Raw genomic sequence first — 24,533 nt, forward strand, 5'->3', positions numbered from 1 at the left:
TTGAATTGTGGTGCCCAGAACTGGATACAGTATTCCAGCTGAGGTCTGACCAAAGCAAAATAGAGTAGTGCTATTATTTCCCTTGATCTAAATACAATACTCCTATTGATGCAGCCTAGAATTGCATTGGCCTTTTTAGCTGCCGCATCACACTGTTGATTCACATCAAGCTCTTGGGGATTTTGAATAACTCCCTGAATCCCCATGTCAATATGGCCACGTTGGCGCAGGAGATCATTGAGAGATTTGGAATTTATCCCAACTCAACATCATGTAGAGCAAAGAAGGAAAACAGACAGATGCAAGCTTTTGCTGCCAGATGCTTAGAACTGGGATATCTGCCGCTGGCGAAACAAGGCTCAATTTATGACTCCAGGCTAAACATACCCAGCTTCCTCATAAGGTATGATTTCCATTCTGGATGCCCTCCTCTGGACGTACTCCAACTTGTCAACATCCTTTTTGAATTGTAGTGCCCAGAACTGAACCCAGAGCATCCATTGCTCTGGGTCCTATTCTCTGGAGCAGCAGAAAACAAGCTTGCTCCACCCTCAACATGACATCCCTTCAAATATTTAAAGAGCCCTATCATATCACTTCTTAACCTCCCTAGACTAAACATTCCCAGATTCCTATGCCTTTCCTCATAGGAAGGGGTTGGCAACCTCCGGCCCGCGGGCCGGATGCAGCCCGCGGAGGCCTGCCGCCTGGCCCCTAGCTGCTGTTGCCGCTGCCGCCGCTGCCGCAGCGACCGCCCATCACGGCTTTTCGCCGCTCTGGGCGGCGCCATTTTGGGCAAAAAAATGGCGGAGCCCATAGCGGCCTCTGGGGCTATGGGCGCCGCCATTTTTTCGGCCAAAATGGCGGCGCCCAGAGTGGCGAAAAGCCGTGATGGGCGGCCACGGCAGCGGGCCTCTAGGAGGCCCGCTGCCGTCTCTGGGGCCCTCCAGGAGGGCTCCGAGGGCGGCAGGGGGCCTCTGGGGGGTCTGCTGCCGTCCCTGGGGCCCTCCAGGAGGGCTCCGAGGGCGGCAGGGGGCCTCTGGGGGGCCCTTTGCCGTCCCTGGGGCCCTCCAGGAGGGCTCCGAGGACGGCAGGGGGCCTCTTGGGGGCCCTTTGCCGTCGCTGGGGCCCTCCAGGAGGGCTCCGATGGCGGCAGGGGGCCTCTGGGAGGCACGGTGCCATTGCTGGGGCCCTCCAGGGGGCCCTCCAGCGCTGGCGGCCCCCACCAGCTTTTTTGCTGGTCTCTGATGGGGTCTGGGGCCCCGTCAGGGGCCAGCAAAGATGGGGAGGCCTGGCCCCCGGAGGGTGGAAGCTCCGCCCCCGGCATGTGGCCCCGCCCCCGGATGGTGGAAGCTCCACCCCTGGCATGTGGCCCCGCCCCAGAGGGTTGAAGCTCCACCCCCGGCTTCAGCCCCCCAGTCGCCTGAGGGACAGCAACCCAGCCCCCGGCTCAAAAAGGTTGCCTACCCCTGTCATAGGGGACATGGTTTCCAGAATCTTCACCATTCTGGTGACCCTCTCTGGGCACACTCCAGCTTCCCAATATTGTTTTGAACTATAATGCCCAAAACTGGACACAATATTCCAGGTGAGGCCTAACCAAAGCAGAATAGAGTGGTACTATTACTTCCCTTCATCCAGACACTATACTCCTATTGATGCAACCTAGAATTACCTGGACATTTCAAGGAATGTCCAGTTGAAATTTTTGGAGAACCCCTTGCAAAGACTGTGCAGTGGAGCCATTGGAGTGAAGGAGGAAGGATGCAATAAAGCAGAATAAGCCTAAAATATAGTGATTAGTATTTAAAGTTCTCAGAGTGTGTGCTGCATTTTTATTAGCTGTCCGGGGGGCGGGGGGGGGGGTGTTCTATTTTATGGAGGCAGTTAAAACGTCTCCCACTGCTTGCAGGGAAAACTGAAATGTACAAGCCGGAATGGGTCATCTTTGAGAAAGATGGGCCACCATGCAGAGGATGGCAAAATGCTAACAGAGGACAAAGAAAAGGCAGAATTACTCAACACCTTCTTTGCTTCAGTCTTCTCAGAAAAGGCAAAGGGTGCTCAACCTGAGGAAAATGGAGCAGATGACAGATTAGGGGAATTTCAGCACAGAATAAGTAAAGAGATAGTACAGGAATACCTGTGTAACCTAAACGAATATAAGTCTCCAGGACCAGATGAACTACATCCGAGGGTATTAAAAGAACTGGCAAATGTAATATCGGAGTCCTTGGCAATAATCTTTGAAAACTCCTGGAAAACAGGAGAAGTCCCAGCGGACTGGAGGAGGGCAAACATTTTTCCCATCTTCAAAAAGGGGAAGAAAGAGGATCCCAACAATTATCATCCAGTTAGTCTGACATCAATACCAGGAAAGATTCTGGAGCAGATCATTAAACAGAGAGTCTGTGAACATTTCGAAGGCAATGCCATAATCACAAAAAGTCAACATGGGTTTCAAAGAAACAAGTCATGCCAGACAAATCTAATCTCTTTCTTTGATAAAATTACCAGCTTGGTAGATGAAGGGAATGCTGTGGATATTGTATATCTTGATTTCAGTAAGGCTTTTGACAAAGTTCCCCATGACATTCTTGCAAACAAGTTTCTAAAATGGGGGCTAGACAAAGGTAACTATTACATGGATTTGTAACTGGTTGACCAGCCGAACCCACAGGGTGGTCAACAATGGCACCTTTTCATCCTGGAGAGAAGTGACCAGTGGGGTCCCACAAGGCTCTGTCCTGGGCCCAGTGCTATTCAACATCTTTATGAATGACTTGGATGACAGAATTGGGAGCATACTCATCAAATTTGCAGATGACACTAAATTAGGAGGAGTAGCTAATACTCCAGAGGACAGGATCAAAATTCAGAATGGCCTGAATAGACTAGAAAGCTGGGCCAAAGCTAACAAAATTAAATTCAACATGGAGAAATGTAAGGTACTGCACTTAGGGCAGAAAAATAAAATGCACAGATACAGGATGGGAGACTACATGTGAAAGGGATCTCGGAGTCCAAGTAGACCACAAGTTGAACATGAGTCAACAGTGATGTGGCAGCTAAAAAGGCCAATGCAATTTTAGGCTGCATCAATAGAAGTATAGTGTCTAGATCCAGGGAAGTAATAGTGCCTCTCTGTTCTGCTTAGGTTAGACCTCACCTAGAATATTGTGTCCAGTTCTGGGCACCACAATTCAAAAAAGACATTGAGAAACTGGAGCGTGCCAGAGGAGGGCAACTAAAATGGTGAAAGGTCTGGAAACCATGTCCTATGAGGAACGACTCAGGGAGCTGGGGATGTTTAGCCTGGAGAAGAGAAGATTGTTTTCTACTGCTCCAGAGACTAGCACCCGGAGCAATGGATGCAAGCTCCAGCAAAAGAGATTCCACCTCAACATCAGGAGGAACTTCCTGACAGTCAGGGCTGTCCGACAGTGGAACAAACTCCTTCCTTGGAGGGTAATGGAGTCTCCTTCCTTGGAGGTCTTTAAGCAGAGGCTGGATGGCCATCTGTTGGGGATGCTTTGACTTAGATTTCCTGCATGGCAGAATGGGGTTGGACTGGATGGCCCTTCTGGTCTCCCAACTCTACAGCTCTATGATTCTATGATTTGTTTTTCCTTCTCCTGTTTGGTTTGAAACATCTTTCCTGAGGAAGAAGCCCATGGAGCTTCAAAGCTTGCAACAAGAATATTGTGCATTTGGGTCGGCCATTAAAGGGATCACTGGTGGATCTCTGTTTGTTTTTGTCAAATGGCCAACACAGCTACCCCTGAATAGTTCTTTATTTAGATAGAATAGTTATATCTGTATCTGTACGTTGTGCATCACTGATGTATTTTTGTTTATATATAATCTGTGTTTATTTCCATCTACTGAGGGGAGCCTTGGGTCCTTATTATATTTTATAATCTATCTATCTATTCATAATTTGCATGATTTATTGTTATATATTATTTACAACCTATAAATTGTACTGAGGGGAGCCTTGTGCCTCTCCTCCATCTTTGCTCTTGAACTGAACGCCCCTTTCCCTCAGAGGCCCCTCCCTCCCTTCCTTTAGGCTCCGCCCAGTTCCCCTCAACGGAGGCCAATCGCCTCGCTTCCCGCTCAAAGGCTGCAGGGCTCTCAGGGGGAGGGGCCTGATTCTGATTGGTGGTCGGGGTCCTGAGTGGCAAGAGAATTGGCCAATCAGAGCTAGGAGGCTGCCTTGAGGGCGGGGCTGAGGCACGGCCTTCCCTCTGAGGAGGAGTTTGACTGAGGGCAGTGAGGGAAGAAGAGGAAGGAGGAGGAGGTCTCTCTCTTTGTGTCTGAGAGGGACTCTCAGGGAGAAAGGCAGCCTGGTAGATAGATAGATAAAGACACTGAGGCCTAGACAGTCTCATTTTTTATATATATATATATATATATATATATATATATATATATATATATTTTATTCTGGGAGAAGTAGGTAGGTATATAATGTATAATATACACCTTATATATTCGTATAATGTATAAATTGAGAGAGTCTGTTCTGTCAGTTTCTAAAACCAGGCGCTCAAGAGAAGGCCTTGGAGCCCTTTGAGACTCAAAGGAAGGAAGGAAGAGGTTTCCTAGGTTTAAGTCAGAGGCATTTGGAGATAAGAATAATAGTTGCCTTTGGTTCCAATAATATTTGCCTTTCGACCCAAATGCATCTTAGAAAGGAGGCTCAGGTCTAGGAAAGTGCATGCTGCCAACTCCTCTCTTCCAGCTTCCACTCAAAGGATCTCTTTAGCTATATAGTGATAGATATATCATTGTTGATACAGAGATCCTGAGATATAAATATTCTAAGAGAGAGATTCAAAGAGGGACAGATATATTCTGAGATGCAAATGAATATTGTTGGGTTGGTTGTTATTGTGAGGAGGGTCTGTGTCTTCTGCTCCTCTTCACAGTCTTCCTTCCATCAAAGTAACTGGGGCATAGAAACCCCTCAAAGAGGGCTTCCCTCTCATCCCCAAAAGAAAAGGCAAGAGAACAACAACCGATACGGAAGGAAGGCCCTGTGGAAGGAGAGAAGCAGCAGACAGAGGGAGACATGGCTGTCGGATGGGGGCCTCATCATGGGGCTTTCTCCCCAAGAGCTGTCCAGAAGGGGCTGCCATTGCCCTCCTTTGAGGCCGAGAGAGTGTGACTTTCTCTCTAAGAGCTGTCCAGAAGGGGCTGCCATTGCCCTCCTTTGAGGCCGAGAGAGTGTGACTTTCTCTCTAAGAGCTGTCCAGAAGGGGCTGCCATTGCCCTCCTTCCAAGGTCGCTAAAATGAGTACCCAGACTGTTGGGGGCAAATTAGCTTACTTGCTGTTCACTGCTATGATCTTTGGAATAGTGGTATATAAATAAAAATAAAACAAATTATTTATATGCCGCCCAGTCACTGGGAATCCGGATGGCTTACAACAGAAGGGATAATAGATGGTTGGCTGCCCTCAGGCTTACAATCTAAAAAGACATGACACAAAAGGAGAAGGGAATGGTGGGGGGGAAGGGGATCAGGTCCAGCAGTTCTTCTCTCCCTCTGAGGCCTGGACCAAGGCAGATGGACCGGAGGGAGGGCTCTGCTTCTTAATCAAAGCCAGGCCCGATGGCATTGGGACTGTCCTTTCACAGGAACAAGAACACATTGGACACATACCAATTAAAAGAGGCTATAAAACCAATACATGGCAAAACAGTCCATGAACACTTTCCCATTCGTAGTTTAAAAATCATCCGGATAGACTTATCAGAAGAAAGTGGTCTTTCCTGTTGTTTTAAATTCAGAGAGTGTAGCTGGCTATCTTCTCTAGTAAGTCACTCCACAATCTAACAGCAGCCAATCTACATCTCTTGCTATTTCTATTCAAACAGGATTTTTGCTTAAGGAAATACGTAGAGCATGTTTTGAAAAAATCTTAAAATCTATTATATATTCCACCCTTGTTGTTTTCATTTAAAGTATTGTAAGCTACTCCCAGCCTCCCAAATATTTTGGGCTATAAGAAAGGGAGGCAATGCATCATAGTGGTTTGAGAGTAGGACTAGCGCTCTGGAAGACCAGGGTTCGAATCCCGATTCCCTTCAGCCATGGAAGCCCACTAGGTGACCTTGGCCAAGTCACACTCTCTCAGCCTCGGAGGAAGGCAAGGGTGAACCCTCTCAGAACAAAACTTGCCAAATCCTAAGGAAACCCCATTATAGATCTGCCTTAAGGTCCCCCTAAAACAGAAGCGATTTGAAGGCATGCCAAAACAACAACAAACTCGCCAAAACACACAACCACCACCAATAGAGAATAGGATTCTATGTTTAGAGCATAACTTGCTTTATACTGAATCAGACCATTGGTCCATCTAGCTCAGTCTTGTTAACTAACTGGAGGCAGCACTTTGAGGATTCAGGGGTCTTTCAAAACCTACTTAGAAATCCTTGTTTATTTTTAGTATTTATTTAAATTGCTGCTCTGGGGATGTTTATGCCTGGATTCCTCCATTGCAGTGCTCTGCCTGCTGCTCCTTGCATCTCAGTAGAAGCTGAGGGTCAGTGCAAAGTACTAAGTGTTTGTAACCTACCCTTAGACTGAATGAAGCACTTGCCTGAGGCACCAGATGTTGGCAGACAGCAGTAGCTGTTTCTCTTTGATGGAGGATGCAGTCGAGTCAACTGCAGTTTGTCCAAGGATGAGAGGTGTTACCCAAAGAAAGGGGGGTGCTGACAAAGGTCCCCACCAACTATCAGCATCACTTAAAATGTTGAGGGAATTCTCCTAAGCTTGGAAGAGAATGGGTACCTTTAGGATCATTGACATCTGTGTGTACCAGAACTCCCTCAGGAGGACTCCATGTTTGGGTGAATGAAGAAGGTTTCATTAAGAAATATGCAAGAGTGCAATGAAGTACAATAAGAATTCAAACATAAACAACATTCAGAGCTAAACAAAATGGCAATCTGGAAACTGGAGAGCGAAGTTGGAGAGGTGCAGAGGGGTGATAACTCCCTGTCCCAAGAGGAGACCATGGACATTGGGAGAGGTTCAGACTGGGGTCTGAGAGTGAGAAAGTGAGAGGGAGATGCTCTCTATGCCCAGGAGGGAGCCAGGTTTTGGGACCAAGATTGATATCTGAGCTCCTACCCTCAAGGGGTGGGCTATCTTGCAAGGTAACAAAGACCTAGGAAAAGACATTGGGATTCTGGACAAAAGCAGTGACTGGATGAGGACAGCCCCAGGCTGGATGGAGAGGGCTGTTGGTGGGCAGAGGGCAGGTGGATCAAGTTGGCTTCTCCTTCGCCTCCTGGTGCAAGAGGAAAGGGCAAAGGGCCTGGACTGAGGAAGGAGTCGGAGCCCCCATTGAGCTTGGATTGCAGCATTACCTGGGTCAGTCTCCACTCCTTTCTCATGGGAAATATACCTGGGATTCCAAAGGTCATCCTGGGACCCTTAAAAGCATGTTGGCTCCAGATTTGAAAATATGGAGACCCCAAATACGTTGCAGGTGTACTGACATGGGGTGTCACCTTGTATTTTACTTCAGTTAACAAACTATCCTGTGACAGAGAGGTGCTAAAAGGGGGAAAGAAAAAGGAAAGGCAATAGGGAGAGAGCAAGTGGAAGGATGCTGCGTTGAGAATCTGAGTAATGTGGATTTATAGTTGTAAAACCTCTCCTTCTCTCAAGAGCGTTTACATGATCTCTTGTTTTCCATGCTTCTTTTGGGAAGAGCCATGCAGAAGAGCTTCAGGGAGAAGATGCTCAGTTCTGAGGTCCAGCGCCAGCACTTCAGGCAGTTTGTCTTCCAGGAGGAGGCTTTGGGGCCCCGGGAGGTTTGCAGCCAGCTCCACAATCTCTGCTGTCAGTGGCTGAAGCCAGAGAGACACACCAAGGCTGAGATGATGGACCTGGTGATCCTGGAGCAGTTCCTGGCCATCCTTCCCCCAGAGATGGGGAGCTGGGTTCGAGAGTGTGGAGCGGAGACAACCTCCCAAGCAGTGGCCTTGGCAGAGGGCTTCCTCCTGAGCCAGGCAGAGGAGGAGAAGCAGGGAGAGGAGCAGGTGAGCTCATTTGGAGGGGATATTATTGTTGTTGTTGTTGTTGTTGTTGTTATTATTATTATTATTATTATTGCTACTGAAGGATTTTTTGGTAGATTTTGGATGTTATTGTATCTAGAAGACACGGTTTGTAGCCAGATTACTAACTGGGTTTGGTTACAGGAAACCTGAGACTCCCTTTATAAACAGGTTTGATGGTTATTGATTCAGCTCCATGCTCAGTTCATTGTGCTGGTTATGTCCTGTAAAGCTCCGTCTGGAGGAGGAAGAGGAGTAGCTGAGGTCTTTTCATCTGGTCATTTTGCTGGACCATCACTATTTCTTTGGAAGGGATTTTGAAAATTCTTGAACCAACTGAGGCTTAATGTAAACAAGAAAATAGAGTATGCAAAGTGATCTTGTAGCACGTTTGGACTAACTTCGAAAAAAGTTGTAAGATAAATAGACTAGAAGATCCCTTTGCAAACTGATATTTCAGACTTACACAGCTATGTCTCTGAACAAAAAGAGGCTGCTGGTTACAGGGAACCCGTGACTCCCCCTTTAAGCAGCTTTGGTGGTTATTGATTCAGTTCCAGGCACAATTCGTCCAGCTAGTTATGTCCTGGATCTCTCTGCCTGGCTTCCTTTGAGTCTTTTTGAAGGAGCATATTCTCACACATGAGTGTATCCTTATGGTCCTGTCTTGTGGGAACATGGGATGGAGCCTTCTCAGGGGCTGCCCTTGGGGTCTAGAACTCCCTTCCTGGGGAGGTTAGACTGAAACTAGTTTTAGTGATGTGTGTTTTTATTGTTTTAATCTCTCCTATTAGCCTCATATGTTTTAATCGTTTCACTTCTGCAGATAGTTTGTTTTTAAATATAATTTGTGTATGCATTTATTTTTGTGTCTTTTTGTTTTTGTTGTTCTACTTGTTCTATTTGCTGTGAATCACCATGAATCCGAGTCCGGGGGAGACAAGGGATACCAATGAAAAACATAATCATAATAATGATGTAAATCTAGCTACCATTTCCCAGGTTTTTTTCTTCTTCTTCCTTCTTTTCCTAATTCTGTCAATATGGTTTTGCATCAGGCTGTAAAAATGTCTCAGGTGCAGTTTAGATTTACAAAGTGTAAGCTAATGGCCCTCAACAATCTGGATACTCATTTTAGCAGCCTCCTTGGAAGGATGCAAGCCTGATTCGAGCTTGAGCCCTTTTGCTAGTATTGAACTCGCAACCTTATGGTTTGTGAGTGAGTGGTTGCAATACAGGCATTTAACCACTGCGCCACCATGACAGGAAGATGATGAAACACTAGAATCATAGAATCATAGAGTTGGAAGAGACCACAAGGGCCATCCAGTCCAACCCCCTGCCATGCAGGAACTCTCAATCAAAGCATCCCCGACAGATGGTCATCCAGCCTCTGCTTGAAGACTTCCAAGGAAGGAGACTCCACTACACTCTGGGGGAGTTTGTTCCACTGTCGAACAGCCCTTACTGTCAGGAAATTCCTCCTAATGTTGAGGTGGAATCTCTTTTCCTGTAGCTTGCATCCATTACTCCGGGTCCTAGTCTCTGGAGCAGCAGAAAACAAGCTTGCTCCCTCCTCAATATGACATCCCTTCAAATATTTAAACAGGGCTATCATATCACCTCTTAACCTTCTCTTCTCCAGGCTAAACAGTGGCGTTTATCAGACAGGGTCTTTGCAGTTCAGATCCGGGGCTTCTATGGATCGGGCAATTCGCATTCACGTGATAATGAGAATGTATTTTCATACCTTGTAGTTTTAAATGTGAGCCCCTTCTGCGGGACCTCCGAACTGAATCCTTACTGGCTCCGCATTTTGGCGCGTTTTGGCAAGTTCACGAAATAAGTGGATTGACGCGATTTGCATTGGGGCTCTGTTTGATCTCAGTGCAAATTGGTCTGGTGTGGAATCCCAATCCTGAACACCATCACAAGACCCCCAGGTTGCAAATCTCCCATGATGCCCTGCTGCAATTTGCCCCATTTTCTTCCGGTGGCTCTTTTTGCTTTCAGGGCAACCGGGGCTCCACGATGCAACTTCGGCAGAGCAGCCTGGCCAGGAGCCAAAGGGATCCTCCGTGTCAGAGCCCCATCCATTTCATCCACATGTACATCTATCCTCCTGGCAATCTCCTCATCTACCTCATATATGCACACACACACAGACACGCACACACGCACACACGCACGCACACACACACACACACACACATATCCCTGGCAGCCAAATTCAAAGGGATCCTCCGTGTCAGAGCCCCATCCATTTCATCCACATGTACATCTATCCTAAGGATGTATACTAATGTTTTTGAAATAGATGTGAAGGAAATGAAACATGAGGATAGAGGGAGAGATGGAACTCCTAGAATTCCATAGCTTCGAGCCAAGGACCGCACAACAAACTCCAACTCCCATAATAGTAATACTTTATTTTTAAAATAATAATAATAATAATTTATTATTTTAAAATAATAATAATAATTTAGGCTATTAGTTTGCTGAGGCACCAGAGCTCTCTGGCAGAGAAGGCTCAATGTCTCTGGACACTACAGTTCCCAGAATTCCATAGCACTGAACCAGGACAGTTAAACTGGAGTTAAACTGGATTATCTCCCCAGTGTGGATGCAACCTAAGAGAAGGCAACTGAATGACAGGAGGATGGATGTAGATAGATATAGATATAGCTCTTTAAGGGCTTTTGGACTTCAACTCCCAGAATCCCAGGCTATTGGCCAACATGGCTGAGGCTTCTGGGAGCTGAAGTCCAGGATCCTTTGAAGGGCACAGTTTGGGGACCACTGGGATAGATGTAGGGCATCGGAACAACGGAAAATACATTCTCGTTATCACGTGAATGCAAATCGCCCGATCCGCAGAAGCCCTAGATCTGAGCTGCAAAGACCCCATCTGATAAACGCCAGTGTTTGTGTATATGAGGAAGAATGCTCCAGTGCAATGTGTGGAGTTGAGCTGAGTGGATGTTGTAACCTTACTGAACTACAGATCCCAAAATGCATCAGCAAGCAGGCACAGCATTTAAAGCTCCCGGGGCCCCGTTTTGAGAGTGTAAAGCGAAAAGCTCCCAAGATTTAATGCCTCTTTGAAGAACCTCAGCAGTTGTGAGTGAAACTCTGTTCAGGAGCAGGAGTTTGTGTCTCCAGCTCCTTCCAGACTCTGCAGTGGCTTTTATTTTCCTGGCTGGCAATCTTCTGCGTATGGACTCAGTTTTTCCCCAGCACCAACAAATTCTTCTCTCTTACCCCTCCCTCTCCATTTCTGCTTTTGCTGCAGGACTTGTTTGTGAAAGAGATGGCTGAGAAAGAGAAGTGTCCTTTTGAAACCAGTCAAAGGCAGCAGCCCAAGTGGATCACACAGGACAGAGAAGAAATGTCCTCCTCAATGAGTAAGGGCTAAGAGGGTAGTTTCCGCTTTGATTCCCTCTTCTCAAATATGTCTGAAATATCAGGACTCTATCTATTGCAGTACTGGGAGTATTTTATATAGCGTAACTAGCACTTCGAAATTACAGGCATAACTCAAAGCCTCTGACAGTGGAATATATTTTACAAAGACTTTTTATACCTGACCAGCCTTCCTGTTCCTTCTCATCCTCTTTGTTGCTAGCTTTTAAAAGCAAGATTGAAAGATGGTGAAGGAGGATAGGAGAAGCGCAGATTTCAGTATCCAGTTACAGTGGCATGTCTGCAGAAAACAATGTAATAAAGCCTGGTGTGGGAAATGTTGTATGCTGCATTTGCACATGTAGGAGAGACTGGAAGGAGAGAGATGGTTTAGAAATACTCTTTCCTTTTCTCTTCTTGCCAGGAGGCGGAATAAGGACTGGGTCTAAGTGTACAAGGACATATCTTCACCCTGATGGACTTAGAACACCTTCTGGGAGGCTAGATCAGGTAAGGAAAAGGATTTCAAGTGAGCCAACACAGGGCTAGGCTGGGTGCCTATCTCCCTTTGAAAACTCCCTGGTCCCCATAGAATCTTGTTCTTTCCGTTTGCTTCCATCACAAGTTGCCACTGTAAGGAATCTTTGGATGGCATGCTGTAAGCATTTCAGTTTTCTTGAGCAACCTGAAAGAATTAATTTTCTCTTTCTGCAGGTGGCCTTTGAGGATGTGGCTGTGGATTTCACAGAGGAGGAGTGGGCCCTGCTGGATCCAGGCCAAAAGGCCCTTCATCGGGAAGTGATGGAGGAGATTCTGGGGGCCCTGTCCTCTCTGAGTAAGGCTCCCTCTTTCTTGGGATTGTGCAGCTTAGAAGTGCTGAAAAGTAACCTTGAGGGTTCTTCTTCAATCTTGATAGATTACAGCAGGCTGAGTGGTTTTATTTCAGCTTTGCTTATATCTCTGGCCTCTCTGGCCAAGCAACCACTGGGTGGCGATGGCAGGGCTTCACTAGCTGTATCTCCCGCATCAAGGGCCTGGTTTGCCTCCAATTGCTGCTGTGGCCCCATCCAACCACCATTAAAAATGAAGTGAAATATTAGATTGTTTAGGGCAAGTGAGAAAGCGGAAGTAGAAATCAGCCACATCTTGCTTCATTGCTCCCACTTAGTCCTGTTCCTCCCACTGAATCCTCCAAAAATGGATACAGAGGGAGAGCCTTCCAGGGAGGAGAGGGCCAGATCTGGAGGAAGTAGCTGCCATTACTTTTCTAGACTTTCTTGCCAAAAGATGGAGAAAGCCAAGCCCTGGTGTGGATGCAGGGGCTAGTTAGACTATAGTGACCTCTAGGTGAACCTACCATAGGGTTTCTCATCAAGATTTGTTCAAAGGCAGTTTGTCATTGCTCTTCTCTGAGGCTGAGAGGGTGTGACCTTCCCAAACCCACTCAGTTCATTTGTACCCTGGTCTCCAGCAATCTTAGTCCAACACCCAAACTACTACATGCTGGTTCTCCTTTGGCCCCTTTAGACAGCAAGGGATCTCATGCTCTCAGTAGATGAACACATTTTGGGACTGACCAAACTAAACTGAACAAGATAACGAGGGTAGAGTTGGACCTCCTGATCCACAGATTCTTTATCCCTTCCCTGATTTACTCACTTGGCCCCTGTTAGTAAGGACCCCATGTAGAATATACTAGCTTTCCACTGTTCTAGTTTTTATTGTTTTTGTTGTTTTTATAATTGTATTGTTTATTGGGAATTGTAGGTTATTGTGTTGGAATGAGGGATAATGGGTTTATTTTGTAATTTATTATTATTATTATTATTATTATTATTATTATTATATTTTAACAGTCAGTCTTTATTTATATTATAAGCCGCCTCAATCTATCCGGAGAGGCAGGATATACATCATCATCCTTGGATTCAACTGTCCATATCTTGATAATAATCAAAATGACATAAATTCCCAAAAGTAAACCATGCCAATTATTTAAGAGGCACCATTTTACTCTACTATTATATTTAACAGGACTTGAGCAGTCCCAGAAGATAGCAATAGTCCTCTGCACCTACTCTGTTGTCTAGATATTTTAGGATTAGAAATTCCAAACATTTTCAAAATATTTATTAGGACACTCTTACAGTTGGCGCTTAGTATCTGAGGGGGTTCTGTTCTGGACATCCCCCCAACACACATGAATGGCAAAATACACAGGACCTCAAGTCTCCTTCTTCCCAATTGCAGATAGACCTCATGTGTGCACTGCCATTGGGGAGAATGTGAAGGGACCAGCTGTGGATGCTTCCATCTGCAAATGACAGGCCCATGGAAAACCGACTGTACATTGTACAGATGTTCTTTAACTCCCCTGGGTCAATGCTAGGGAATTCTGGGAGCTGTAGTTTATTGTGTCACCAAGGATCTCTCTGACAGAGAAAGCTCAATGTCTCACAAAATGAAAATTCCCATGATTCCCTAGCATTGAGCCTGGGCATTTAAAGCAGTCTCAAATTGGATCATTTCTGCAGTGTGTTTTGGACCTACGGGAACCTTATCTTGTTGTTCCCCAAACTAATTTTCACATGACTTGAGAATTTCTTGTTAAGATACGTCATACAATTAAAAACTGCTGAAATGGAAGAGTGCCAGAAATTAAGTCCACAGAGCGATGCTCTACAGTTCTTTCTTCAAATGAATACATCAGTCTGTATTTCAACAATACCTGATGGATGTAAGAGCTGGGAGCCGATCCCCAGTCTCCATGAATGCAAGACCACTTGCTGCACAATACTGATTCTGCATTAATGCCGCCAAGCACAATCTCTTCCGTTTGTGAGAAGTTCCCCTCCTTTTCTGGCACATTTTACTCAAGATCAGAAACAATCCAGACGTTGTTTGCCCAGAGGTTTACAATGGGAAAGGGACAGCAGAATTAAATCTCTGTCATGGACAGAAATGAAGTACAGTGCGGCAGCGTCATACATTCGTTCTAATGGGGCTTGAGCATATGTTTTTTTCCCTTATGCAGGGGTGGTGGTCCAGAACAGATCCCCGTGTAAGGGAAGGGCCGACTGTATTTGAGTAATTCAGAAAATGGTTTACTACATAAAGAAACAATTCAGTTAGATAGTCTTGTCAAATATACGAGGCCCTGTAATTTCCAATGTTAGTTGTGTTCACCCAGCCCTAGAAGCCATCAAGGAAATACCAGCCACTCTCAGTGATGCACATCCACCTTCGGAAAGGGACATTAGAACAGGAAAACCAAGATAATTGTGTTTAAGGTGACGGGTGAGGCGGGAGGTGAACTGAAATTACTAGTTCCTAGTTCTCTTCCAACTCTATGACTCTTTTTTTAACTCTATGATTCTATGATGCCAAAGTCCTTAGAGCTGCCTGCTTTCAATGAAAGAGAACTTAACTCTTAGGAGAACCAATGAAGAGGTTCTGGAGTCCCATCTTATCTATGAGGTTTTATGATATATATTTTTTTCTGAGCAGTTCTTTCTCTCCCTTCCAGGCAGTGATGGGCAACTGAAAGAGTGTAAAGAGAAGCCATGCCAAGCATTGATGCAAAGAGACCTGTGCAAACAGGTAAAAGAGAAGGAAATAAAAACCGACACAGAAAACGAGTGGAGAACCACAATCCAAGGAACAATACAGAAACAAAAGAAAAGAAGTAAATATCTTTGTCTTACACATGACAGAAGGTTCAGTTGTAAAGCAACACTTACTCTTCGCAGAAGAATTCAGACAAAAGGGAAATCAATCAAAGGTGGTGAGTGTGGAAACAGCTCCAGTTTTATTTCAGTTAAACATGTTAACAGAAGAATGAGACCATTCAAATGCTTGGAGTATGGAAAAAGTTTCACTCAGAAGACAACCCTCAACTATCATCAAGCAGCTCACACAACAGAGAAACCATTTAAATGCCTGGAGTGTGGGAAAAGTTTCATTGAGAAAAGAGCCCTTTCTGATCATCAAAAAACTCACACAAGAGAGAAATGCTTTAAAACCCTAAAGTGTGAAAAAGGTTTCATTGAGAAAAGAGCCCTCATTCCTCATCTGTCAACTCACACAGAGGGAAAAATCTTTAAATGCCTGGAATGTGGAAAGGATTTTGCTCGGAAGACACACCTCTCTATTCACCAAGCAACTCACACAGGAGAGAAACCCTTTAAATGCCTGGAGTGTGGAAAAGGCTTCGCTTGGAAGACACAACTCACTTGTCACCAAGTAATTCACACAGGAGAGAAACCCTTTAAATGCCTGGAGTGTGGAAAAGGTTTCACTTGGAAGACACAACTCACTTGTCACCAAGTAACTCACACAGGAGAGAAACCCTTTAAATGCCTGGAGTGTGGAAAAGGTTTCGCTCGGAAGACACAACTCACTTGTCACCAAGTAACTCACACAGGAGAGAAACCCTTTAAATGCCTGGAGTGTGGGAAAGGTTTCGCTCGGAAGACACAACTCACTTGTCACCAAGTAATTCACACAGGAGAGAAACCCTTTAAATGCCTGGAGTGTGGAAAAGGTTTCGCTCGGAAGACACAACTCACTTGTCACCAAGTAATTCACACAGGAGAGAAACCCTTTAAATGCCTGGAGTGTGGAAAAGGTTTTGCTCGGAAGACACACCTCTCATGTCACCAAGCAACTCACACAGGAGAGAAACCCTTTAAATGCCTCGAGTGTGGAAAAGGCTTCACTTGGAAGACACAACTCACTCGTCACCAAGTAACTCACACAGGAGAGAAACCCTTTAAATGCCTGGAGTGTGGAAAAGGTTTCGCTCAGAAAACGTACCTCACTCATCACCAAGCCACTCACACAGGAGAGAAACCCTTTAAATGCTTGGAGTGTGAAAAAAGTTATATTAGGAAGACACAGCTCACCTATCATCAAAAAACTCACACAGGAGAGAAACCCTTTAAATGCCTGGAGTGTGGAAAAGGTTTCATTGTGAAAAGAGACTTCACACGTCACCAAGCCACTCACACAGGAGAGAAACCCTTTAAATGCCTGGAGTGTGGAAACAGTTATATTAGGAAGACACAGCTCACCTATCATCAAAAAACTCACACAGGAGAAAAACTCTTTAAATGCCAGTAAACAGCCTTGCCTGCAAACATGCTTGCCACATGATCACAGAGTTGTTTTTGACAATGCTGGCTCTTTGACTTAGTAATGGACATGAGGACCACTACTTACAGTCAAACACGGCTTGACAGCTTTATCAATTGGGAATACCTTTACCTTTATGTGGAAAAGGTTTCACTCAGAAGACAAAATTCCATCTTTATAAAAAAAAAAACTCACACAGGAGAGAAACCATTTCAATGCCTGAAATGTGGGAAAGTGTATATTCAGAAGGCATTCCACACTTGTCATAAAAGAAATCGCACAAGAGAAAAGCTGTTTAAATGCTTTGAGTATGAAGAAGGTTTCATTCAAAACGATCTACCAATTTACAGGGCAGAAGCAATGAAAAATATTTGACTGTTTAAAATGTTTATGCGGTCCAAAAGGTTGAAAAATTTTTGTTTTTATTTCATGCGTGCATATTGTTAGTTTAAATAAAATTGATGTAACATGTTGAACTGCTCTGTTTTGGTGGTGAAAGAACCTATCCCCATTATTTCCATGTTACTGCTATCATTGGTACTAAACCTCTTTTAATGAAGCCTAAGCATATCCCTCTCATCTATGAGGTGAATCTATTTTAATTTATATCCCCTTTTCTCCCAAAATTGGGACTGAAAGCTGTTTACAGTTTAAAAGCACCATACAGTTCTAGTGCCCAGCCAGCCTTCTAGAGACAGAGAGCCTTAGTCCTGCCTCTGGTGGAAATGCTAGGCCTTTGGGTCTGGACTGCAGCCGCTTAGACTGGCCCAAAGCAGGAGCTGAGAAGAAGAGGCCAAGAGGGGAGTGAGCCGGCTCTTCAAGACCCAGGAGGCCCTTTGGTTTAGAAGGGGACAGAGGGCCACCACTTGGCATCATAGACTTGGAAGGGACCACAAATGCTATCCAATCCATCGTCCAATTTGATTTACAGAAATCAAGTGTCACTTGATGGCCCATGAGACTCCTTCCAACTTTATATGATGGTTTGATGGATTGATACTCCTGCTATGTAGGAAGACACAATGAAAGCCCCCCTGACAGATGGCCACCCAGCCTTTGTTTCAGAACCTCTAAAGAAAGAGATTACAGTACACTCCAGTTTAACCTGTTCCACTGTCAAATAGCCTCAGGAAATTATTCTTCTTCCTAATGTTTAGGTGGAATCTATCTCTCAACGTCTGAATCTGATGTCCTAGTTTGAACCTATATGTCTCAAGGAGCAAAAAAACAACCTTGCTTCATCGCAAGTGTCTTTTCTTTGAAGATGGGGACAACATTTGTCCTCCTCCAGTCTGTTGGGTCCTCTCCTGTTCTCCCAGAAATCTCAAAGATTATTGCATGTGGCTCTGAGATTACTTTTGCCAGTTCATTTAATGATCTTGGATATCATTCCTCTGGCCTTGGAGCCTTGAATATTATTTGGAGTAGCCAGGTATCCAGTCTTACCTCTTTACCCATTCTGCTTTATCAGTATTCCATAGTTGAATTCTTTCACTGCCTTCCTAGGCTGGTGAAGGAGACCAGCAGAGTGACCAGGTGCTTCAGGAGAACTCACTCTGTGGCTGTGGATGCATTGGAAAGTGCAGCCCAAATGGGCCTTGTGCCCTGCTTTTACCTGGCAGAGCCTTTCCGCAGAGGCCCATGGCTGCCTGCGTTGCACTTGCCCTGATGCCAAGAGAATAAGGGACATCCTAGGATGACCCTTTTCCCTATTCCAGATGACACACGCCCTGATTCTGCCCCAGGGCACCATGACGCCACATGCTGCTCCATACGGCGCGTGGCATCATGGTGCTCCTCTGGTGCCAAAGAGTGTTGTCAAGCTGTGGCAGCATGGTTATGGCACCCTTTCCAGGGTGCGAAAAGGAGCTGCTTTTTGTGGCTCCTTTTTGCTCCCTGGAAAGGCCAGATCGGGGCCGTGGTGTGCAGTTGCCGCAGCCCTAATCCGGCTAGGAAAGAGGCAGCATCGCACCACTCCTTCACAGCGGTTTGTCGAATCCCCAGGACTGGGGAAAGGCAACCACGAAGGAACAACATCCTAAAGTATAAAGAAATATAACTATACACCAAAGTCATAATCATCCAGGCCATAGTATTTCCCATGTCCATCAACGGTTATGAAAGATGGACAGTGAGGAAAAACCAAGAGAAAGAAAATCAACTCATTTGAAATGTGTTGCTGGAGAAGATTTATGTGGATAATAATAATAATACAGTAATGTGGATACCATGGTCAGCTAAAAAAACCAAATGAATGGGGCTTAGAGCAAATCTAGCCCGGACTCTCATTAGAAGTGAAGGTGACTTATAAGGCCCCATTCCCACTTGGCAGATAAAATGGATTATATTGGCGCGATTCTGACTCAGATTATTTTCCGAGTCTAATTCGAAATTTTTCCATCGTTTCCATTACGAAAAGGGGCAAATTACCTCGATTCATTTAGACCCTGTTTTTGTTCCCATTTATTTTACATCGCTTTATTTTAAAGCAGAATAATTTGCTCCCCATTCCTATTTGTGTCTGTAAGCTGTCAATCAAGTGCCTAGGCTTCAGACGTCACAAGTCTTGGGGTTTTTTGGGGGGGCAGCCAATGAAAATCGGCTGCATCCGAGGCTCTTCTGCTGTGTCTCCCCAAACTAGAAGGAGCCTCTATTCGTCCTAAACCCTTGCTCTTCTGTGTCTCCTCATATTAACTGCCATAACTCAGTGCTAGGGAATCCTGGGAATGGTAGTTTATTATGGCACCAGCACTCTCTGGCAGGGGAGGATAAATGTCTCACAAACACAACAGTTCCCATAATTCCTTAGTACTGAGCCAGGGCAGGTTAAGGGGTCTGAAACTATATTATTTCTACAGTGGGTTTTGAACTACAGATGAGGATTTTTTCATAAATTAAAAAAATTGTTACTTTATAATTTACTTTATATATACACACACACACACACACAAATATACATTCATGTGTGCATATACATGCGTGTACACACACAAATATGTATGTGTGTATATACCTGTGTGTGTGTGTGTGTGTGTATGCATATGTGAGTGTGTGAGTATTCATATATAAACGTGTGTGTGTGTATGTGTATATTTTTTTTATTTCATGCGTGCATATTGTTAGTTTAAATAAAATTGATGTAACATGTTGAACTGCTCTCTGTTTTGGTGTTGAAAGAACCTATCCCCATCATTTCCATGTTACTGCTATCATTGGTACTAAACCTCTTTTAGTACCTCTCTCTCTCTCTCTCTCTCTCTCTATATATATATATATATAGAGAGAGAGAGAGAGAGAGTGCGTGTGTGTTTACCAAATCAGATCAAGGAGGAGAAGGCAGTGGGTTTCAGTGGGGAGAGATTCTGCATCCAAAGCCCAGGCTTGGCAAATTGGATCAAGGGCATGTACTGCAAAGCCCATCTGCTGCTCAGGCAGAGGCAAAAAAAGAAAAAATAGTTTAAAATGGTGTTCAATGGCTCTCCTCACACATCGGTCTATGAATGTGCAGCAGGGGGGAGGTTGCAAGGGGAGTAATGTGTTTACTGTGTTTGGAGCTCAATGTAGCGCGATCGCCTTACCCTGCTTCCCAATCCACTGGGGGGAAAGGCTATGCGAACAGAAGAAAATGGCGCCAGCGATGCAGAAAGAGAACAAAGAGGGTGACACCCCCAGGCCAGCCCCTTGAGCGCTGCTCCTCCCATCTCCAGGTTCCTGAATCAGACACCCTTTCGTTCCCATTCGTATGCCATGAATCAGACTCAGGAGGCACAGGAAAATACGCTTTGAAAGCATTATTTTTTAAACCGGTTTATTGGCCTATAATTCGGGTTTTTCAAGATAATTTGATTCAGATTTGAATCTCAGTGGAAACGACTTTGGAGCAATGAGGGTCAAATGCATGCTCTAATGGAAACCATGCACCCATGATTCACATCCTGATCCACGTTATAGGCCAGTGGAAACAGGGCCTAAACTGAGGTTGTTTTCCTTTGGATATACTGTATCCTGAGATGGGCAAAGTTGAAGGAAGTAAGAAAAAAGGAAGAGCCCGTTCCACGCGGATAGATTCAATCAAGGAAAGATTGGCTGCCTGAGTTTGCAACAACCGAGAAAATTCACAGGGTTTCTTAAGTCCAAGTTGACTTGATGTCGAACAACATTACTCCCCGGAAATATCCATTAGTCAACGCTGCCTTTAGAAAGAGATGTCACTTTGTGTTTTATGTACTATATTTGGTGACTTGAACTTTTTTGCTAACGGCATCCCAATGTTAAGTTGGAAACCTAAGAGGTAAAAATAAAACATGGCTTCTTTCTCTGTCAAGATGGAATACCACAATTGTATGTAGAGAGATCTTGTAGCACCTTTAAGACTAACTGAAAGAAAGAAGTGGGCAGCATTACCTTCAGTCTATTTCCTCAGATGCATTAACACAATTGTGTGTCTGTGTGGTGGGGAGGGGGGTCATACAATCATAGAGTTGGAAGAGACCTCGAGAGCCATCCGGTCCAACCCCATTCTGCCATGCAGGAACTCACCATCAATGCACCTAATGTTTAGGCGGAATCTCTTTTCCTGTAATTTGAATCCATTGCTCCGTGTCTTATTCTCTGGAGCAGCAGAAAACAAGACTGCTCCATCTTCAGTATGACATGCCTTTAACTATACAAACATGGCTATACTGTCACCTCTTAACCCTCTCTTTTCCAGGCTAAACATACCCAGCTCCCTAAGTCTCTCCTCATAAGGCATGTTTCCGGACCTTTCACCATGTTAGTCACCTCCTTTTCATGGTTGCTTACAATACAGTTTCCAAGAGAATAGAGCTAAAATTCATGACAGTAGCAAAAATAATGCAACACTGAAAAAAGTGCATAATATGAAAACAGTTTAAAAGAACAGGTCTTTGGAAAATATAAAGAGAGCCATCATGGCATGATAGTTTGAGTGTGAGACTATGACTCTGGAGACCAGGGTTCGACTCCCAGCTCAGCCATTGAACCCAGTGGATGACCTTGAGCAAGTCACACGCTCTCAGCCTCAGAGGACAGCAATGGCAAACAACTCTTGCCAAGAAAACCCCATTGTAGGGTAAGTCAGAAACTACTTGAAGGCACACCACAGCAAGAACAAATAAATATGGAAGCGAGAGCCAGTGTGGCAGAGGGGTTTGAGTGTGGGAGTTTGGAGACGTGGGTTCGATTCCCAGCTCAGCCATGGAAACCCACTGGGAGAAGCCCAGCACTTTAGAGTGGCCATAAGTCAGAAATTACTTGGAGGCCCAGAAACATCAATATGAAACCATCCAGGGAATTCCAGGCAAGAGAGGGAGGCCAAGTCACACAGAGAGGGCTCCTGCTGCCCTTTCCCCAGAGACGAGGGTCTCCATCCCTGACCCACATGAGACCCCCGAAATCTGTAGTCTGTCCAATGGAGGCTTTTCTGCTCCGGGGAACTGACCGACCCCCTTTTCCCCAAACCACCTTCATCTCAAATATCTGAGGAATGGCTCTTTCCATACTCACCTCCTGCACTTCTGCAAAGAGTGCTAGACCCCAGGGCTGCATCTACACTGCAGAAAGAATGGAGTTGGACAGCACTTTAATGGCCATTTATTTATTTATGATATTTATACCCCGCCCTTGAGCCCTAATGGCTATCAGAGTGGCTTACAATTATTATTTTTAATTGGACAGTTCCCTGCTTACAATATAAAAGACACGACACAAAAGGAGAAGGGAATGGTGGTGGGAAGGGATGAGGTCCAGTGGCTCTTCTCTCCCTCTGAGGCCTGGACCAAGGCAGATGGACTGGAGGGAGGGCTCTGCTTCTTCAGGCTAGGGCATGTCTCCATCATTTTTTTAATTAAAGTTTTTATTATTAACATTTATACATTAAATATTGATTATTATACAATACATAATTCTTTATATATATATTTCCTACAATCTATTACAATTTGTATCTTTAATATCCCACCTCAGTGCTCCCCTTCCCCAGAGCCATTTTCACCCTTATTTTCCATCCAAGATCTCAGTTCCTTTCGTGGAGGTAATCTTCCATCTTCTTTTCTCAAAACATTCTTAATAAATTCTTTCCAAATTCCATCAAAATCACTTCTTTTCCATAATCCCCTTTTTTACTTTCAATTTGCATGTGAATTTATCATTAATCGCTAATTTCCATACCTCTTTATACCAGTCCTCCAATTCTAAGGCTACAAGTCTCACTGAAAGCCCTCAATGTAAGTCAGACAGTGGCGATGTAGGGCTGAAAGTCAAAGATCCCTAAGGGTCCTTTGGGTTCTGGACCCAGTGCCACAGACCATATTAATCTTCTTATTAGATCCAGATAGGGAGAATGAGGTCTCATTTGGAGGCTTTTTGAAAGAGCAGCTGGGCGTCCATTTGTCACAGAGAGGGCTTGGATTGTGAGTTCCTGTATGGCAGAATGGGGTTGGACTGGATCTGGCCCTTGGGGGTCTCTTCTAACTCTTTGGCCAAGACAACAGAATGTGTTTGAACCTATGAATAGAGAGTAAATATCTAAACCTCTGCAAAGAGTGGTAGACCCCAGGGCTACATCTACACTGTAGAAAGAATGGTATTGGACACTACTTTAATGGCCATAGCTTGCATAATCCTGTGGTGTGTAGTTCTGTGAGGCACCAACACTCTTTGGTAGAGGAGGCTAAAGACATTGTGAAACTACAACTCCCAGGATTCCACAGGATGGAACTACAGCACACACCAGGGTCAATGATCTCTGAGTGCATCTACACTGTAGAGATAATGCAGTTTGACAGTACTTTAAGTGCTGTATTGCCATTCTGTAGAATCCTGGGAGTTGTAGTTTTACAAGGCCTTTAGCTTTCCTTGCCAAAGAGTGCTGGTGGTGCGTCACAAAACCACAGATCCCAAGATTGTATGGGATGGAGCCAGGGCAGTTCAGATCCCTTTCAATGCTGATTTTCTAGGCTTTGAAGATGAAAAGACACACTGGGAAGGGGGACATCTTCAGTGTGGAAAAAGTGCAGTTTGAAACTACTTTAACTGGCCTTTGCTACAAGATCCCTTTGAATGCAGACTTTCCAGCTTCAGCCACTGAAAGCAAAGGCCAGGAAGAAGTGGGGCTCCTTGACTTTCTGGTGGAAGATCCTCCAGAATCACAGACTCCAGGCCTTTGGGCTGAAAAACAGGAGCCTCACTTGGGGATGATGGGTCTGTGTTTAAGGTGTGTTTGTGTGTTTTGGGGGTAAGGATCGCACCAAGTGACCTGATAAGTTCTTGGTGACACTTGGGGATGGATTAAGACCCACAGAGGCCCTGAGCATTGAAAGGACTTTAGTGTCCCATCTAGATCACGATCACAGGAGCCTTGATGGACCCTGTGGCACTTTACCAGTCTCCACATCCTCATTTTGTTGCGTTCCCAAAATTAATGTGTATCCCAATTATTATTGCTATTATTATTATTTTATTGAGATGTGTGTTGTGGTGTGTCTTCAAGTCATTTCTGACATCGGTGACTCTAAGGCATGGGGGGTTTCATGGCAAGATGAGTCCAGTGGAGATTTGCCATTGCCTTCCTCTGAGGCTGAGAGTGTGACTTCCCAAGGAGCTGAGAATTGAACCTTGGTCACCAGAGCCATATTCCAGCACTCAAACCATGCAGGCTCTGCCACGGTTTGCAAGTCTGCATCAAACTCTTGTGACTGAATGAAGGTGTGGCAAATGGCAGGTGAGGCTGTGATAGAGAGCCTGCATGGCAGCTGGCATGGCAATGGGCCACTTAGGCCAAGGGACTGCAAGGCACTCAGTCAGCAGACTGCAAATGCTGTGGAGGTTTGCATGGAGGCTGGGAGCATACTGGGAATTATAGGCTCTCCATGCTGGGGTTTGTTTGGTCTGTGCTT

General features: G+C 45.0%; 1 protein-coding gene across 1 annotated transcript; it reads left to right on the forward strand.

The window, feature by feature from the left end:
• The first annotated feature begins 7,574 nt into the window (after positions 1 to 7,574).
• On the forward strand, positions 7,575 to 17,042 carry LOC149320701 (uncharacterized). The gene is made up of 5 exons (XM_089503732.1): positions 7,575 to 8,064; positions 11,375 to 11,486; positions 11,909 to 11,994; positions 12,199 to 12,319; positions 15,011 to 17,042. The coding sequence occupies exons 1-5, from the start codon at positions 7,717 to 7,719 to the stop codon at positions 16,603 to 16,605; spliced, it is 2,262 nt and encodes a 753-aa protein (XP_089359858.1). The 5' UTR covers positions 7,575 to 7,716; the 3' UTR covers positions 16,606 to 17,042.
• The last annotated feature ends 7,491 nt before the right edge of the window (positions 17,043 to 24,533 follow it).

The sequence above is a fragment of the Sceloporus occidentalis genome, unplaced genomic scaffold (genome assembly GCF_023333645.1).
Source record: "Sceloporus occidentalis isolate IW3139 unplaced genomic scaffold, rSceOcc1.0.p SCAF_1, whole genome shotgun sequence".
NCBI lineage: Eukaryota > Metazoa > Chordata > Lepidosauria > Squamata > Phrynosomatidae > Sceloporus > Sceloporus occidentalis.